Source organism: Rattus norvegicus, chromosome 6, assembly GCF_021556685.1.
Source record: "Rattus norvegicus strain SHRSP/BbbUtx chromosome 6, alternate assembly SHRSP_T2T, whole genome shotgun sequence".
NCBI classification, from domain to species: domain Eukaryota; kingdom Metazoa; phylum Chordata; class Mammalia; order Rodentia; family Muridae; genus Rattus; species Rattus norvegicus.
In genome coordinates this window covers 107,524,783-107,541,207 of record NC_141539.1, presented here as the reverse complement: position 1 = coordinate 107,541,207, position 16,425 = coordinate 107,524,783, and the positions used below count along the sequence as shown (strand labels likewise).

At 48.9% G+C, this 16,425-nt stretch overlaps 1 protein-coding gene across 2 annotated transcripts in view; it reads left to right on the top strand.

Annotated features, from left to right (window-relative positions):
- Positions 1-16,425, top strand: part of Map3k9 (mitogen-activated protein kinase kinase kinase 9) — a 68,312-nt gene that overhangs the window by 33,315 nt on the left and 18,572 nt on the right. For both annotated transcript variants that reach the window (XM_087554300.1, NM_001100872.1), the window contains 3 exon segments: positions 5,844-6,024; positions 14,720-14,868; positions 15,641-15,816. In XM_087554300.1, coding sequence (XP_087410426.1) covers positions 5,844-6,024; positions 14,720-14,868; positions 15,641-15,816 — 506 coding nt within the window.

Sequence of the window (16,425 nt, the reverse complement as noted above, 5' to 3'; positions counted from 1 at the left end):
CATTGATACTCCCAGCCCACCCCCAACTCATCTTTACCCTTGAGTTTTGGATTTTATCTTTCTTACCTCAAGACAGTTGGCAGAGCTTGACTGAGTCCTGGGAGACTGATGACGCTTTTAGGGAATTTTAGGGAATTTAGACTTTGAGAATGTCAGGTAGAGAAATGGAGTCTTGGAGAGAATTTCACAGGGGGAACTAGGACCCACATCCTGGTTCATGTCTGTCACTGTTTTCTTTTTCTACCTTGCTATGGCTCAGAGACTGTTCTCCTGTAGGTAGAAGGGGCATTGATGCTGTGAAGTGTCCTCCTTCCTCCTCTCTCTCCCTGTCTCTCCCTCTCCTTTCCTGTCCCTCCCTCTCCCTCCCTCTTCCCTTCTTCCTCTTCCTGTGGCAGACATGAGCCCACATGAGGAAAATGGCATCGTGGATCCTCTTCTGCCTCTTCAGGTACCAGCTCACAGCTCTCCTTTCTTCTGTAACACTGCCATTCCCACCATTCATTATTTTGAAGGAAATCACCAACGTCCTGTCAGTGTACGTGTAAGTGTTTCCGTGTATACCTTTAAACTCGAGTAGTGCACATCTGAACACAAGCACAGCTTTGTGCTGAATCACAGCGGATGCACCCGACTCAGCAAGAGAGGCCACAGCACAGGCTGAGAAGTCCTTCAGGAAAAGGGAAGCGGCAGAGAACAGACAAGAGCAGGAGCAGCTGCCCAGGAGCTTGGACTTCTCACCTCAGAACAAAGGAGAAAATGAGGAAGAGCGCTTAGAGCTTAGAAAACCATGACAGGCAGAAGACACCAAGCATTGATTGGCTCAGGAGACAGGCCACAGAGCTCATCAAGGAAGAGCAAAGAGTAGGAAAAGAGTAACTGAGGGAAGAGAAGGAATTGGAGACCCCGTTGAGAGGACTTAGACCTGGAAGGGGCCTGCCAAGAAGACTGATGGCCAGAGCTTGAGCCCTAGGACCAACATGGAAAGAGAGAGCTGAGTCCTGCAGCTGACCTTTAACTTGCACTTGCATGCTGTAGCAAGAGTACATCTGCACACGCTTACGCACACGCACACACATGCACACACACAAATACAAATTTTTATTTTTTTTTAAAACTGGGAAAGCTACTCCATGAAGCCCATTACAAAGTAATAGGTTGTAATCTCTGGGGTGTGAGGCCTGACTATCATAAGTAGGGCTAAAAGCAGGAGTTGAAAAGTTGTAGCTCAGTTTCAGGGCTGTGACGTGAGGATGTACTACAGTCCACTCTGTCCACTGCAGTAAGCACTGTGGCCTCCCCACTGTGGTGGGCTGAGGTGGATCCTCTGAAATAGAGAACACGAGTAAGTTTTTCTTCCTTAGGTGGGTTCTGTCAGGTATCATGGCCACAGGGTGCCAAAGTAACCGGTGCAGACATTCTAGGCCAAATCTCCAAATTATCCCTTCTGTAGCCCACAGCACCATGTATGTCAGTCACTGGGGAACCCAGTCAGAGGTGTTACTTTCTCTTGCTCTGCTCCCCTCTGCATAATCATTCCCAATATTTTTTTAAAATTAACATTTTTAAAACATAGTCCGAGACAGTGCACAGGTCGACCTCAGTCAATAACTAGTGAGGCAGGAAGGAGTTCTTGCCAAGAGCCTGGCCTTGTGCATGGCTCCTGGAGCAGGTGTCACAGATTCTAGAAGAGAGTGAGGGTTTTACCTTCCAGGGGTTGGACTCTGTGGCATCCTAGAGAAGAAGGTAGACACGTATGTGCTCCAGCAGGAAGTGTGCAGATGTGTGAGCAGTTGGATTGTGTGCAGGGGGTTGGCTGCTGAGGAAGAACTAGCAGTGGGGCAGCAGAGAGGACGAGCTAATGGGCTACAGCACTGAGGAAACCGAGTTGAGCCCGAAAGCCAGAATGTCTTCCTGGGTCTGGATAACTTAGCACCGAAAGGGAAAGCAAGACTGTGTGTTGAGAGATGTGGACTCTGTGGCCGTCCCCTTTACATCTCTTTGACATGGATAGAACAGGGACTGTCATCCTCCTACTTCTTAGAGACAACTAAAGGACTCCAAAAGATGACGTCAGCTAGCAGCCAAGTTCAGTCACACAGTATTTGATCCAAACCGAGCCGCTGTGCTTCTGTGTAGTGTACAGCAGGAATATTATTAGCCATGAAAAGGAATGTGGTACTAATAAAAGCTATAACGTGACAAACCTGGAAACATGAAGGGAAGCGGATCAAATCTCATATTGTAGCATTTTATTTTATGACATATTAACCATGGGGTCAAAGCAGGTTGGGCTTAGGGCCTGGGAGAAGAGTGGGGGGATATTGCTTAGTGGTTACAGGACTTCCTTTGGGGTAATGCAAATGGCCCGGAACAGGTAGAGGTGGTCTACTGGATGTTAGCTGTACACTTGATCGTTTCATAGTTCGTCTCAACTAACTCGAGCATAGCCGCAATGGAAAGGAAAGTTCTGTGCTGGGTAGACCAGGACTTCAGGGCACCATGGCCGGCTTCTGCCCACTGGGGTGGTGGCTGGTTTCAGGTGATAGTCCCTCTTTGTTGGTGGGGGTTGGTCTCTAGTCGTGGAGTGCACAAGGGGCAAGGGCGAATGAGTCTGGGGTGGGTGGGTCAGTGGTGAGCGGGTGAGCCCGACCTGTAGTTGGCTGTAGTTGCAGACAGACAGTCCGTGGCTGATTCTTACCCTGTCAGCCTTGCATCTGGTTTAAGTATCCACTGACTAATACAAAATGTCATCTCTCTCCTGGTTGCACCCTATCCTAGCCACCTAGGCCTTTGGGTGAATGGATCCCACTCAGTGTCTATTTAGGGAGACACTCCCTGCCTCTGGAGTGGGATGGGGAATTTCCTTAGTGCTATTTGCCTGACTCTTTGAATGCTGTCCTGTTGTTTCTGCCTCTGAAGATTCTGGAAGGGTTTTTGTTGTTGTTTGTTTGTTTGTTTGTTTGTTTGTTTTTGTCACTAGATAGAGAGGAAGGGTTTTTTTTTTTTTCTTCTCTTGTTTTGTATCTGCTCAGGCACCTGGGTAGGGGAAGCTAGGATGGGGAGGGATGTGTCTAGAGTAGAGAGAGTGTGGAGGAGGAGGGAGGGTTCTCCCATTAGGTCTATGGTGGGGTTGTTTGCTTTCCAGACTCCATCTCAGAAGCCACTGATAATCCTGGGGCACACTGCTGTTTTTCTAAGAAGCACATAGGACCTGGAGCTCCTTGGGTCACATCCCTTCAGCATGTGACAATTCAGTGGATGGGAGTATGAGTGGAGAGAAGGGGTGTGGCTGTGTGGTGAAGCTCCTGGTCTTTCACTGCAGAAGGGTCTTTGCTGTCAGGGTTTGCAATGTAAGACATTCTATGTCTGGTAGGTACATGGATAGTGGGAAGCCTCTAGGTTTTCCTCGCACAAAGGACTAAGAGTTAACTTGTATCATTTTTACTGTTTTCCTGGACCTAGCTGAATCCCTTTTCCAATTTAATTGCTACACTGTTCGTAGCAGGTTTCTTAAAGGGGTAAAGAGGGAACCTTCCTTCTTTCTCTGAAGTCTCATTAACACAGCTTCAGGCAAGGCTGTGTCCGGCTAGCACAAAGCCTTTGAACCATCCCACTTGGGATAATGGGTGTCCTGCATTTATCTGACAGCTTCTCCACTCAGCAAAGTTCCGCGGTTTACAGTATGGCATCTTAGTCAGCAAGGTTTGGAGGTGACTTTTAGCCAGATTATTTTCTACTAGGTTACATTTATGGCTGTGACCACCATATGGGTGTGGAGGCCACCACAGCTGCCATCCTAGGGGAGGCAGTGCTTTGGAGTCTTCTCTGCACCAGCTCCTTTTCCTTGACCATGCTCACCGAGGATATCATGAGTGTGTGCACATGTGTGTCTTTGATCTCCCCCCCTCCCCAGCTTGTCAGCCATTTATGAACTGGCTAGGGGACTTGCCTGAATTATGATAAAAATCTTGAGAGCACAACAGACAGGCTTTCTTAAGAATGTTAGTGGCTCTGGGTGTGGTGGCACACACCTTTAATCTCAGCACTTGGGAGGCAGAGGCAGGTCTCTGTGAGTTCCAGGTCACCCTGGTCTAGGAGTCGAGTCCAGCCAGAGAAACCCTATCTGGGAAAAACAAAACAAAAATAAAAGGATGTCAGTGGTGTCCAACCCACACAGCATATGGGCCTTGTGTGTCTCTTAGGTGGTCATGAATTATCTCCAACATATATTTATATATGAAAGCTCAGTTGTATGGTTCTTGAACTGAACTCTGTAGATGTCAGTGTCATGGTGTCAGAAGGTGGGTAGGATATACCTATAAGAGGGTCACAGAGCTGGCCAGACAGTGAACATTGTGATCTTGGGGGGGGGGTGGTAAACCTTGCTGTGCTTTGATGCAGGAAGCCCAGGTGGCCGCTCCTCAGAAGGGCGAGCATGGCTCACAGTTTCTGTCACTCTGCAGTAGAAAAGCAGGCTCACATCAGCTGCCTGGAGTCTAGCCCTGCATTGTGACACCAAGGAGGCAGTGCAAGCTGCGTATCCTGTATCCCCCATGTGTGGGACCAGAAGAGTTCACCGTTATAGACTTGACCTCTGAATAGTTTCTGGATAGGGATGTTGGGGCTGGATGTCTACCTTGTTAGGGGCATTGCAGAGACTTGAGATGATGCCAACAAAGATACGTGCTGCAGAATAAATACGGTGGTGGTGGAGGTGGTGGAGGTGGAGGTGGAGGTGGTGGTGGTGGAGGAGGTGGTGGTGGAGGTGGAGGTGGTGGAGGAGATGGTGGTGGAGGAGATGGTGGTGGTGGAGGTGGTGGTGGTGGTGGAGATGGTGGTGGAGGAGATGGTGGTGGTGGTGGTGGAGATGGTGGTGGAGGTGGAGGTGGTGGAGGAGATGGTGGTGGAGGAGGTGGAGGTGGTGGAGGAGATGGTGGTGGAGGAGATGGTGGTGGAGGAGATGGTGGTGGTGGTGGTGGAGATGGTGGTGGTGGAGGTGGTGGTGGAGGTGGTGGAGGTGGTGGTGGAGGTGGTGGTGGAGGTGGTGGTGGTGGTGGTGGTGGTGGAGATGGTGGTGGTGGTGGAGATGGTGGTGGTGGAGGTGGTGGTGGAGGTGGTGGTGGAGGTGGTGGTGGTGGAGGTGGAGGTGGAGGTGGAGGTGGAGGTGGTGGAGGTGGTGGAGGTGGTGGAGGTGGTGGAGGAGATGGTGGTGGTGGAGGTGGAGGAGATGGTGGTGGTGGTGGTGGAGATGGAGGTGGTGGTGGTGGTGGAGGAGATGGTGGTGGTGGAGATGGTGGTGGTGGTGGAGGTGGAGGAGATGGTGGTGGTGGTGGAGGAGATGGTGGTGGAGGAGATGGAGGTGGAGGAGATGGTGGTGGTGGAGGAGATGGTGGTGGTGGAGGAGATGGTGGTGGAGGAGATGGTGGTGGTGGAGGTGGAGGAGATGGTGGTGGTGGTGGTGGTGGAGGTGGAGGAGATGGTGGTGGAGGAGGTGGTGGAGGTGGTGGAGGTGGAGGTGGTGGTGGAGGTGGTGGTGGTGGTGGTGGAGGAGGTGGTGGTGGAGATGGTGGTGGTGGAGGTGGTGGTGGAGGTGGTGGAGGAGGTGGTGGTGGTGGAGGAGGTGGTGGTGGTGGTGGTGGAGGAGGTGGTGGTGGAGGTGGAGATGGTGGTGGAGGAGATGGTGGTGGTGGTGGTGGTGGAGGAGGTGGTGGTGGTGGAGGTGAGGTGAAATTGTGTTTCTGCCATCAGTGCGCTGTGGCAGATCCTGCAGGAGATGGCGGGTGGATGCGAGGCCCTGTGACTAATGCTTATCTGGTTTCCTCTGTATGGTTTCCTTCACTCAGTACTGATCCTGCAGAAAGTGGAGAATGGAGACCTGAGTAACAAGACTCTGAAGATCACTGACTTCGGGCTGGCACGGGAATGGCACCGGACCACCAAGATGAGTGCGGCGGGGACATACGCTTGGATGGCGCCTGAAGTCATCCGCTCTTCCATGTTTTCCAAGGGCAGCGATGTGTGGAGGTGAGGTGCAGCCTCCAACTTGCCAGGCCTGTTTTCCCGGCACATTTCAGGACTTAGAACTGAGGTTACAGGACCCACGGCACTCCAAGTAGGTCTGTGTGACCTCTCAGAGCAATCTCCTGATTTCCTTCCGTATTGCTAGGGGATGCTGTGGTAATTGCAGGCACTTCATGGTTCCTTAGGAAAGCTATTTCCACCTCTGACCTGCAGGGTGGGGAATCACCCTACTTCAAGCAGCAGCTTGATGGCTCAGAGGCTGGGTTTCAAGGGCTGCTGCTGCCACCCCCCTGGGAGGACTTACCCAGTGTCCTCCCCAGCTAATGGGTACCCTCTGTGCAGTCTTTTTCTTGATTATTTGGAAATATTCCTTTCCAGTTACCTGGTTACCAGGCTCTGTGTGCTGGATATTTATCTAGGAGAGGGAATAGATGGGTTCTCAGGTGGCCCTATGAACTGTGAAGTTACAGACCAGATATGGCCAGCCGTCTCTACTAGGAGGATCAATCCACAAGGTCACAAGGACATAGATCTAAAAAAAAAAAATCCTGCTATCGAAGGAAGATGAGCAACTATAGGATAGACTTTGTCCTGTCTGAAGGACAGCAGTAATGCTTCACATAAAGAAGAAGAGGTCATCAGTGCACCTCAGTCCAAGATTAGAGCTTCCTGGCATGTGGCAGAGTGTGTGTGCATGTCTCTGTGTGCACATGTGCGTGGGCACGCGTGCGTCTGTTTGTTTCTTTATTTGTGTGTTTTCTTTAAGTTAATTTTGTTGAGGTACTATTCACATATCATAAAGCACACCCTTTACAGTATGTAAATCAGAACTTATTATCATCTATAAAACTGCCTTTAGGACTGGATGTGGCTCAGTGGGTAGAGTACCTGCCTAGTGTGCACAGGACCCTGGATGCAGAAAATTAGGTGTGATGGTGTGGGTATGTCATCCTGGTATTCAAGAGGTGGAGGCAGGAGGATCAGAGGTTTAGCTGGTCAAGGCCAGCCTGGATTACATGAGACCCTGTCTCACAGAAACAAAAACAAAGCCCAGGAAAACCTAATCAAACGTCAGTAAATTAGTGAGTGATTGAGCACCACTCACCACATTTATTGGCTTCCCGTGCTGCTATGACATGTTTCCACACACCAGAAGGCTGAAAGAGATAGAGCTTTACACTTTCACAGCTCTGGAGGCCAAAAGTGTGAAATAGGTACAAGCAGGGCCCCATCAGGAAGATCCTAGAGGAGACCCAGTCCACATAATCTAAATTCTAGAACACCAGCAGTATCTTTAGAGCCGTCATTGACCCACTGCAAGCACTATTTCTACAGGACTTTTCTAACCTCAGAGAAAGCCCGTGCCTCATGCTTGTCACTCTCCCAGCCTGACCTTCTCTGCCTCTGGATCAGCTGCTCATTGCTGTCACGGCAGTGGAGCCCCTGGACCAATGCCTGTCCCTCTGTCCCTCGTGTCTTACATGTCACAGAATGTTGACAGGCCCATCCATGTTGTGGCTTCAGTAGAAATTCATTCTTTGATGGCTTTTCAGTATTCCGAGCTACAGGCAGGCCATGATTGCTTAGTCAGCCGTTCGCTGTGTGATGGCGAGCGGTCTTCACTTCGGGGAATGTTAGGAATAAGACTGCTGTGGACATGGACACACAGATTCTTTTGTGACCATACATTTCATTCACTTGGGCACGTACCTTAATTGCATGAAGTCAAGCAACTGAGTATATGTGTAGCTTTTGAGGCCTGGGAAACTGTTCTGGTGACTGATGCTCCGTGTAAATTCTCTTGGCCCAAGACTAACTCCAGTATCCCGTTCACCGCTTGGCACTGTTGTCTTAGTCACAGCCATGCTTGTCTGTGAAGCAGGGTTTCACTGGATTGTTAATCCGCACTTCCTGAATGACTGTTCACCACAAAGTGCAAGTCTCCCTAGGAGATGTGTCTGTTCAACTCTTTTGCCAATTAAAAGCTGGATTGTCTCCTGCTATTTTTAAGTTTTACAATATTTCAATATCACATAGAAATTTAATAGTGATTTAAAAATACTTTCCACTCTGTGTTTTGGATAATTCTCAGTAGCATTCTTTGAAGTCCTCGTGGTTTTGGTTTTCTCCTGTCACCTGGCTTTTGATGTCATCCTAAGAATGCGGGGCCTCAGCCCGGGCTGTGAAGAGTCTCAGCTCTGTTTCTGTCTAAGGATTGTGTAATATTGGTTCTCAGCCTTGGGTGTCTGATCCACGTTGATTTGGTTTCCCATATGGTGTGATGCAGAGACCAACCTTTTCATTCCCATGTCTGCTCCTTTGTACTGGGACCATGCACTGAAGAGACTCTTCTCTCCCCATTGAAATACTCGATGATCTCCGCCTGAAACAGCTCGTGAGGAATGCGAGGGTTTATTCTGGGTTCCCAGTTAACATGTCTGTGTCTGCACACGAGGCAACGTCACCCGCTCTTGATTAATATGCAGCTTTGTAGTGAATCTCGATGTTAGGGTAGGAGAGTCCTCCAACTCTGCCTTTTTAAAGTTGTTCTGACCCTGCTGAGTCCACTGCCACTCCTCGTGGCCTAACATCAGTTTGTTAGTTTTGCAAAATAAGCAACTGCGACTTTTTTTCTTGTTTTAAAACTGGTTTCACACACTCAGGCTGGCTTCAGAGTCGACATACCAGCCAGGGTGCTTTTGACCTACTGGTCCTCCTGCTTTTGTGTCCCCAAGCACTGGAATTATAGGTGCCACCATCTAGGATGACCCCTAAGATTTTCAGAAGAATTGTGCTCACTCTGAATTATTGTGTGTGTGTGGACATTGTAGTATCTGTGTTTTCCAACCCATAAGTGTGAGATACTCTTATTCATTTAATCTCCTTCAGTGTTGGCTTGTCCACATGCATCCCACCATGTTGGGTTCAGGATGAAGTAGCTGTGTACGTTTTCCTCTGTGTACGCTGCTTGACCTGACAGCCCATTACAGCCGACCCTTGCAGTGTCCTGCCATACACTAGTGAGGCTGATGCTAATTAGGCCTTGTTTGATATATTAATTAACCTGGTATCACTGGGAGACCAATTGATGCGGACACTTACATAAAAGAACTGTATTTCTGCTTTAAGGAGTAGTCCAGGCAGCCCAAGCTGGCAGAATGGCTGTGCCCGTGAGACCCAGGTTCTCCAGGTTCCCTCGTTCTCCTTGTCCCAGTGGTTTAATGTGAGCTGCAGTTACTTGTGCATTACAGTGTGCGGGGAAGGAGACCAGGCCTTCTCGTGCCCACAGCTGCCCTTTGCTTTGGAGACCGTCTGCACACATGCTGCACACAGCGTCTCTGTCCCGTGGTCTGCACTTGCCTGTATCCGCTTGGCCCTGAGGAGACAACAAGTGTGGCGTTAGCTACTGTGTGTCCAGCTAAGATGCTCTCGGAAATAGGGAGACAGTAACTGGGAGAGATATCCCTGCCCCATGCCTTAGTCACAGCCACTGGCGCTCTCTCCGCTCCCTGACCTCTCTCTCCTCAGGTCTCGGTTCTCGCAGGTTCTGTTCTTTGCTTGTGCCGGTGATAGGATGTGTATAGAATCTTACCAGGATCCATGCCTGTTCTTAGTAGGAAGGGAGTGTGAACACCTAGTTTAGGGTGCTGCAGGGCTTTTCTTCAACAGGGGAATAGATGAAACTCTTCCAGCTTTTACTGAATACCCTGTTACAAGTCTAGTGTTTTGTTCTAAAATCACAGCTGTTAAAAACCAGTTGTAGGAGCTGAGGTGAGAGGCAGCTGATGAAATCACTCCGTTCCCTCACAGGGACCACTTGTTACACAGTCTACCAGTGTCTTAGTGAGGGTCACTACTGCGGTGATGAAACACCATGACCAAGGCAACTTGGGAGGAAAGGGTTTACTTGGCTTAAGCTCCCACATCACTGTTCACCACTGAAGGAAGTCAGGGCAGGAACTCAAACAGGGCAGGAACCTGGAGGCAGGAGCTGAGGCAGAGGTCATGGAGGAGTGTTGCTTCCTGGCCTGGCTTGCTCAGTCCCTTCCTTAAAGAACCCAGGACCACCCACTCCAGGATGGCACCACCCACAATGGGCTGGGGCCTCCCCAGTCAGTCACTAATTAAGAAATGTTCTGCAGCTTACTTACAGCTGCATCCTATGGAGGCCTTTCCTCAACTGAGGCTCCCTCCCTTCAGATGACTCTAGCTTGTGTCAAGTTGACACAAAACCATCCAGCACAATTAGTGACTCTCTAGCTCCCATTGTTCCCGGTGAGGCTGGAGAGAGATGCTCAGTGGTTAAGAGTGCACATTGCTCCTGCCGAAGATCCAACTGTAGTTTGCAGCATCAACAGTGGACAACTTACAGCCCAGTAACTCTAACTGGGTCTGATGCTGCCCTGCACTCTGGAGGCACCTTCCCCTGTAATTCAACAAATGAAGTAGGAATTCTTTTAAATAATGAAATTGTCCCTAGGACTTAAGCCCCTTGTCCCAATTTGGTTGATGACTGCTTGAAAACATAACGTGCCTGCCTTTCCCTAGCATTCTTAGTTCTTATGATGTGAGATTTTCTTGAAGACATGGTTTACTGACTTTTTTATGTGGGCCCTCACACATCTCCATTAAAGCACACTTTGGCTCCAAAAGATCTCTCCTCTTTACCAGAGGAAAACACCCATTCCTCACTGTTTATAGGCTCACACACTGGAGACATATGGGCAGCCGTGCACCCCTGCTCCTGTGCTTTAGACAGCCTCTTTTAGAATGATTGGCTCACTGTGGCTCAGATCCAGCAGGGGTTCCGGGGAGGGTAGCCACACGACTAGGAACTTATAGAAAGCTGGTCCTAGACTGATTTGTTACTCCTTTACTCCAGTAAGCGCCATTTATTGAAGCTTTACTGTAAGGCATGCACAGGCCTCAGTCCTCTTCCTCATCTTCTTCCTCCTCTTCCTTCTCCTCAACTCTTAAGCCTCTAGGTGGAGCAGATCACAGATGGCACAAGAAGCCCAATGTGGCCAAGCTTCCCTCACTGATGTTCTGGAGGTAGAGCCCTGACTTCTCCCTCTTGCAGGAGGCCTGAGACATCTTCACAGGCCTAGTGGGAAACCATCAGAGAAGGGATGCCAGGGCTGAGATACTGACCATCATTGCCTAGAAGGAGCACAGGGTCTGTGGGACCACTAGGTTTTGTTATCTGTGTAGAAACAGGCATTGTACTTAACACAGTCAACTGAGGATGGAGTAGCTCTAACCTAGGAGTCTGGCTGCGATTGCCAACGGCTCTTTGAGTGGCTTGGTAAAAACTTCCAGGTGTGACTGATGTCTAGGTAGATCACAATCAAGGTTTGGTAGAAGCATAGTTTCTCTTTATTTCCCACCCTGTCCTCTTCCTCCTTCAGTCACACTCTCCCTGCTGGGCGTGGAAGCCACAGCCACAGCCACAGCCTGTGTATGCTAGGCAGATACTTTACCTCGGAACCACATGCTCAACTCTAATGGTGTCATTCTGGCAGCGTTCAGGGATTATGGTAGCACGCTTAGTGTAGCCTATAGGAGCATCTAACCAAGTGTGCACTGACCACATATGCACTCACTCCCACAGCAGCCCATCAACTTGTGCCTTTTTCCTCCGAGAGTTTCAAACATGAATGCTCTAGTTACATCCTTTCTATCCCTCCCTCTCCTTGTTCAACTCCTCCCATGTCCCTCCCATCCCTCTCAAATTTATGACCTTTATTAAAGTTATTATTGGCTTTTGCACACCATCTGCTGAGTTCATTAGTGTGGCTTATATGTGCATGTGTTTAGGGCTGACCACTGGGCCAGGTGAATCTATCTGGGGTCTCATCCCTGAAGGAAACCAGTTTCCCCTCATTTGGCAGACATTGATTGATTGCAGTTCTTCATCTAGGAGTGGGGTCCAGGAGGCTCTCTCCATCTACTCAGGCACATCAACTGGTGTCACTATGCAGGTCTTGTAAACAACCATATTGTTGGAACGTCACAGGTGTGGCTTCCCTGTCATGTCTAGAACACACTAGCAGCAGGGTTCCTGGTCCCTTGACTTAGAATTTTCCTACCTCCTTCTTCACAGTTTCCTATGAGTCTTAGATGCAGGATTCTATTGGGGTGCACGTGGGGTTGGACATTCCACAGTCACTACTCTTCATTTTGACCAGATTTCTGTAATAGTCTCCACCTATTGCGAAAACAGATTCTTTGATGACAGTGGAGAACTGCGGTTATCCGTCTATGGACACCCACTAACCCGAGTGAGAGGCCCCGAGGACGTGAGGACCAAAAGCTGTATCACTCTCTTTAGGAACGAGCAACTTGACTGCACGGCAGAGTTACCAAGTATCAGATGTTCTCACCAGCTACCAACTAAAATCCAGCTCCTAGAGAGACAAGACAAGTCCTACAGCTGGCATGCCCTGTCAAGATTCATAAAGAAAGTGACAGCATTTAGACGCCTTAATAGACTAAAGCCAGGATGGCTGGGTTGCCCCCAAGGGGCCATTTGTAGGCCCCCAAGCCCAAGGCCCTGCACACAGGCTGGTGCAGTGTTTGGAGTCAGCTGGGTAGTTGGGAGTGTACTTGAGACAGACTACGTCTTTATGTGCTGACCCTTAGCCTCAGCGCTCTGACTCCTCTTTCCCATTGTGACAGGAATTAGCTCAAAGGCCGCTGGCTCTTCCCCCTCTGGTCTGCTTTAGGGTTCCTTCTTTGTGGTTTAATATGTCTGTCATGGCTCATTCTGTCTTGCCTTTTCTGCGCCTCTCACTAATTTCTGTGTGGAGGATTTACGTCTTTTACCCCGTTTTCCAGTGTCTGGAGCTTGGGGTTTATATAGACCACCAAACCCAGCCAAGTCTCCACTCTCTGTACTTGCCAAGAACTGCTCATACCTGCCTATATCCTTGTGTGGGTTCAGGATGATGATGAAAATGTTGCACTCCCTGCATATGCCAAGTGTCCTGAGGGGTCTGAGGGTGGTGGCGAATGCCTTTAATCTCAGCACTCAGGAAGCAGAGGCAGGTAAATTCTTGAATTTGAGGCCAACCTGATCTGCAGAGCAAGATCCAGGAAAAACAAGGGCTATACAGAGAAATCATGTCTCAAAAACAAAGATAGAAACAACAACAAAGAAACACGAGATAACAGTGCAATGCGTTTGGCAGAGGAGCACGGTGGCAGAGGAGCACAGAGGCAGAGTAGGTGCCTAGCGTGTACAGAAACCTAGGTTTTAGTCTGAAGCATTGTGAAAATACAAATATGTGCTGGCACAAACCATAACCCAGAAGATTGCAGCAGGATGGGACTTTGAAGCAGCCTGGGCAACATAGCAAGGCCCTTTAAACAAACAAGCTATCCTGATAAATACATTACTATTATTTTGCCTTTAAAAACATTTTAAATTAAGATTAATTATTTTAGAGTGTGTGTGTGTGTGTGTGTGTGTGTGTGTGTGTGTGTGTGTGTGTACGCTTGTCTGGATATATGTATATGTGTGTACCACATATATGTATATGTGCATGCCTGGTGCCCACAGAGGTGAGAAGTGGGTGTCAGATCCCTTGGAACCAGAGGTACAGTTTCAGAGTCCTCTGCAAGAGTAACACATGCTCATAGCCACTGAGAAATCCTTCCAGGTCCCCTTCCTCCATCATCACCACCACCGTCTCCATCATCACCATCTAATTAATATGGCCTGGATACTGCTGAGGGTGTTACAATAAATTTGAGATCTGTGTGCCTTCCTTCTGGGCGTTCAGAGCTTTATGTTTTCTTGGCCTAACTTATTTCTGGAAGGATGTGGTTCTTCCTGGCTTTGATTGCAGATCCATAGACGAATTCTTCCATTAAGCTTTGTGCTTCATATTTCCTGACTCGTAGGAGATAAGGAATTGTTTTTATGAACTTGCTAGGTGGGGAGACACAGAGGTTCTCAGAGCAAATGCGCTGCTCTTCTCTGCTGACCCAGTCTACCCTGTGGTACTTCCCCCACAGCTGGACAAAGGCCTCCGTGGAGGTCCAACTTGTACCATCTAGAGTCAGAAATGTATTTAACCTAGCAGACACTTAGAGAAAAACCTTTGTAGGAGCAAAACCAATGTTGAGTAGATGCTCACTGTTTTTTTCTAAAGCAAAAAATAAAATGTATCTGTGACAAAATCTTTCTAAAAATAGAAAGATTCTGTTTCAGAGAGTCTCTTCTATGGACTCATTTCATTCACTATTAGCCATGATGGTGCGCCTATCACCCTAGCTCTAGGGAGGCTGGGACGGGGATTAGGAGGTCCAACCAAGGCTAAGCTACAGAGTGAGACCTTGTTTTAAAACAAGAAAATTGCAGTGGTTACTGAGTACTTATTTCCTCTCCTAAAGGCTCATTGGACTTCAGGATAACTTGTGAGACTAATGGTGTTGCTCTCCACAGAGGAGAGATTAGAGGCTCAGAGCAGTGTAGCGATTTGCCCCTGGATTCATGGTAGGGCCATTTGGGACAGGAGTGAGGCCAGATGTACCCAGCTCCAGAGCCTTGGCTTTTGCCTAGTAGGCGTTGTGGCTCCCCTCTACACCAACGTGTCCATTTCATTAGTTTTTTTCTATGGTTTGAAGATGGGAGCTACTTTGGTGAGGTAGTCGCTGTTGTTTCTTACAGTTTCTGTCCTGCTTCTCTTTCCAGCTATGGAGTACTGCTCTGGGAACTGTTGACTGGCGAGGTGCCCTTCCGGGGCATTGATGGCTTAGCAGTGGCTTACGGTGTGGCAATGAACAAGCTCGCCCTTCCTATCCCTTCTACCTGCCCAGAGCCTTTTGCCAAACTCATGGAAGGTAAGTAACTCCTGGCCTGAGGAAGGCTGGTGGCTGTTAACCTTCACAGAGCACCTGGCCTGTGTCATGAGATCTGCTGCAGGGAAAGGAGATGAAGTGTTAGCCGCCTAGGGGAAGAGTTGGGAGAGCTGTTTCTAGACAGCGGCCACACCCTGCTAAAGCAGGTTCCTTTTCACAGTGACTACAGAAATTTGTAACTGAAACCTGCTACCTTGCATTCCAGAATCGTATTGTGTAATACCAAATAAGCCACGTGGCCACTCTTCCCACCCCTGAGAATCTCGTGTGCAGAGCTGAGGCTGTGGGGGAAGAAAGGGACTCTAAAGTCACTGAGTCAAAAACAGGATTTTGTGAGAAATGCAAAGTTAGGCAAAGTGAAGATGGAAAGCGCCTACTGTGTGGTGGAGGCTGATAGGCTGACTCGCCCTGATGTCATTGCCTAAATGTAGGAATTTGGGGCACTCACCCATGGTCCACTTGAACCATACGTTGTAAGCTGGCAGCAGTGACAAACACCGGAAGCTGCATTCTTGCTTTCCTTGTGCATGCTCAACAGTGTACAGGACAGTGTGTTTGACTTCCGGTTTCCCCTCTTCGTGGTTATGATGGCAGGTGGTATGCTCTCCTGCTGGGGGTTCCCTAAATTCAGGACTCTGTTTTCTAGAAGGAGAAATTGAGGCTATTTCCTGGTTGAGGGGATCATGCAGCATCACGAGGCTTCAGTTCACCTGAACCTGCTCACGCTTCCTCTTTCTTCTCGTTTCCCATCCAGACTGCTGGAATCCTGACCCCCACTCACGTCCATCTTTCTCTAGTATCCTGGACCAGCTAACGACTATAGAAGAGTCTGGTTTCTTTGAGATGCCCAAGGACTCCTTCCACTGCCTGCAGGATGACTGGAAACATGAGATTCAGGAGATGTTTGACCAACTCAGGGCCAAAGAAAAGGTAGAGAGGAGGGGACGGCAGGTCTTGGCAGAGATGCTTCACTGGGGTGTCTGGATTTAGGGTGCCAACATGACACCATTACCTCCTTGTGGTCTGCTTGATTGTCTGCACCACAGGATAGGAGCCAGAAGCTGGCATTTTCATGATTTTATGGAAAGTGTTCTAAACTCAAATCATCTGGGGAGTTCAACACCTCTTGCTTTTTAGAGTCGGCTTTTAGACTTGGTAGTCATTCCCCAGTGGCCCTCTCTTTTTCTGTGTTATGACCCTAGCAGTCAGTGTCCACACAATGAAACCAATTATGTACAATTGTCTGCCCTGAGTGGGCAGGGCCAAAGCTGGGGGCCTGAGAGGTGGTCATGTAGTCTTGATTAAATTCTTTTTTCTCTTCTCACTCTGTACTATAGAAATTTGGGGGATTAATAGTAGTGTGATAGCCAGGTGTGGTGGCACACACCCATAATCTCAGCCCTCAGGAGACTGAGGAAGGAGGGTTGCAAGTTTGAGGCCAGGGCTATAAAGTGATTTCAAGACTAGCCTGGGCTACAGTGTGAAATCCTTCCTCAAAGGGTTAAATGAATAAGTAAATAGCAATGACATAATAATAAA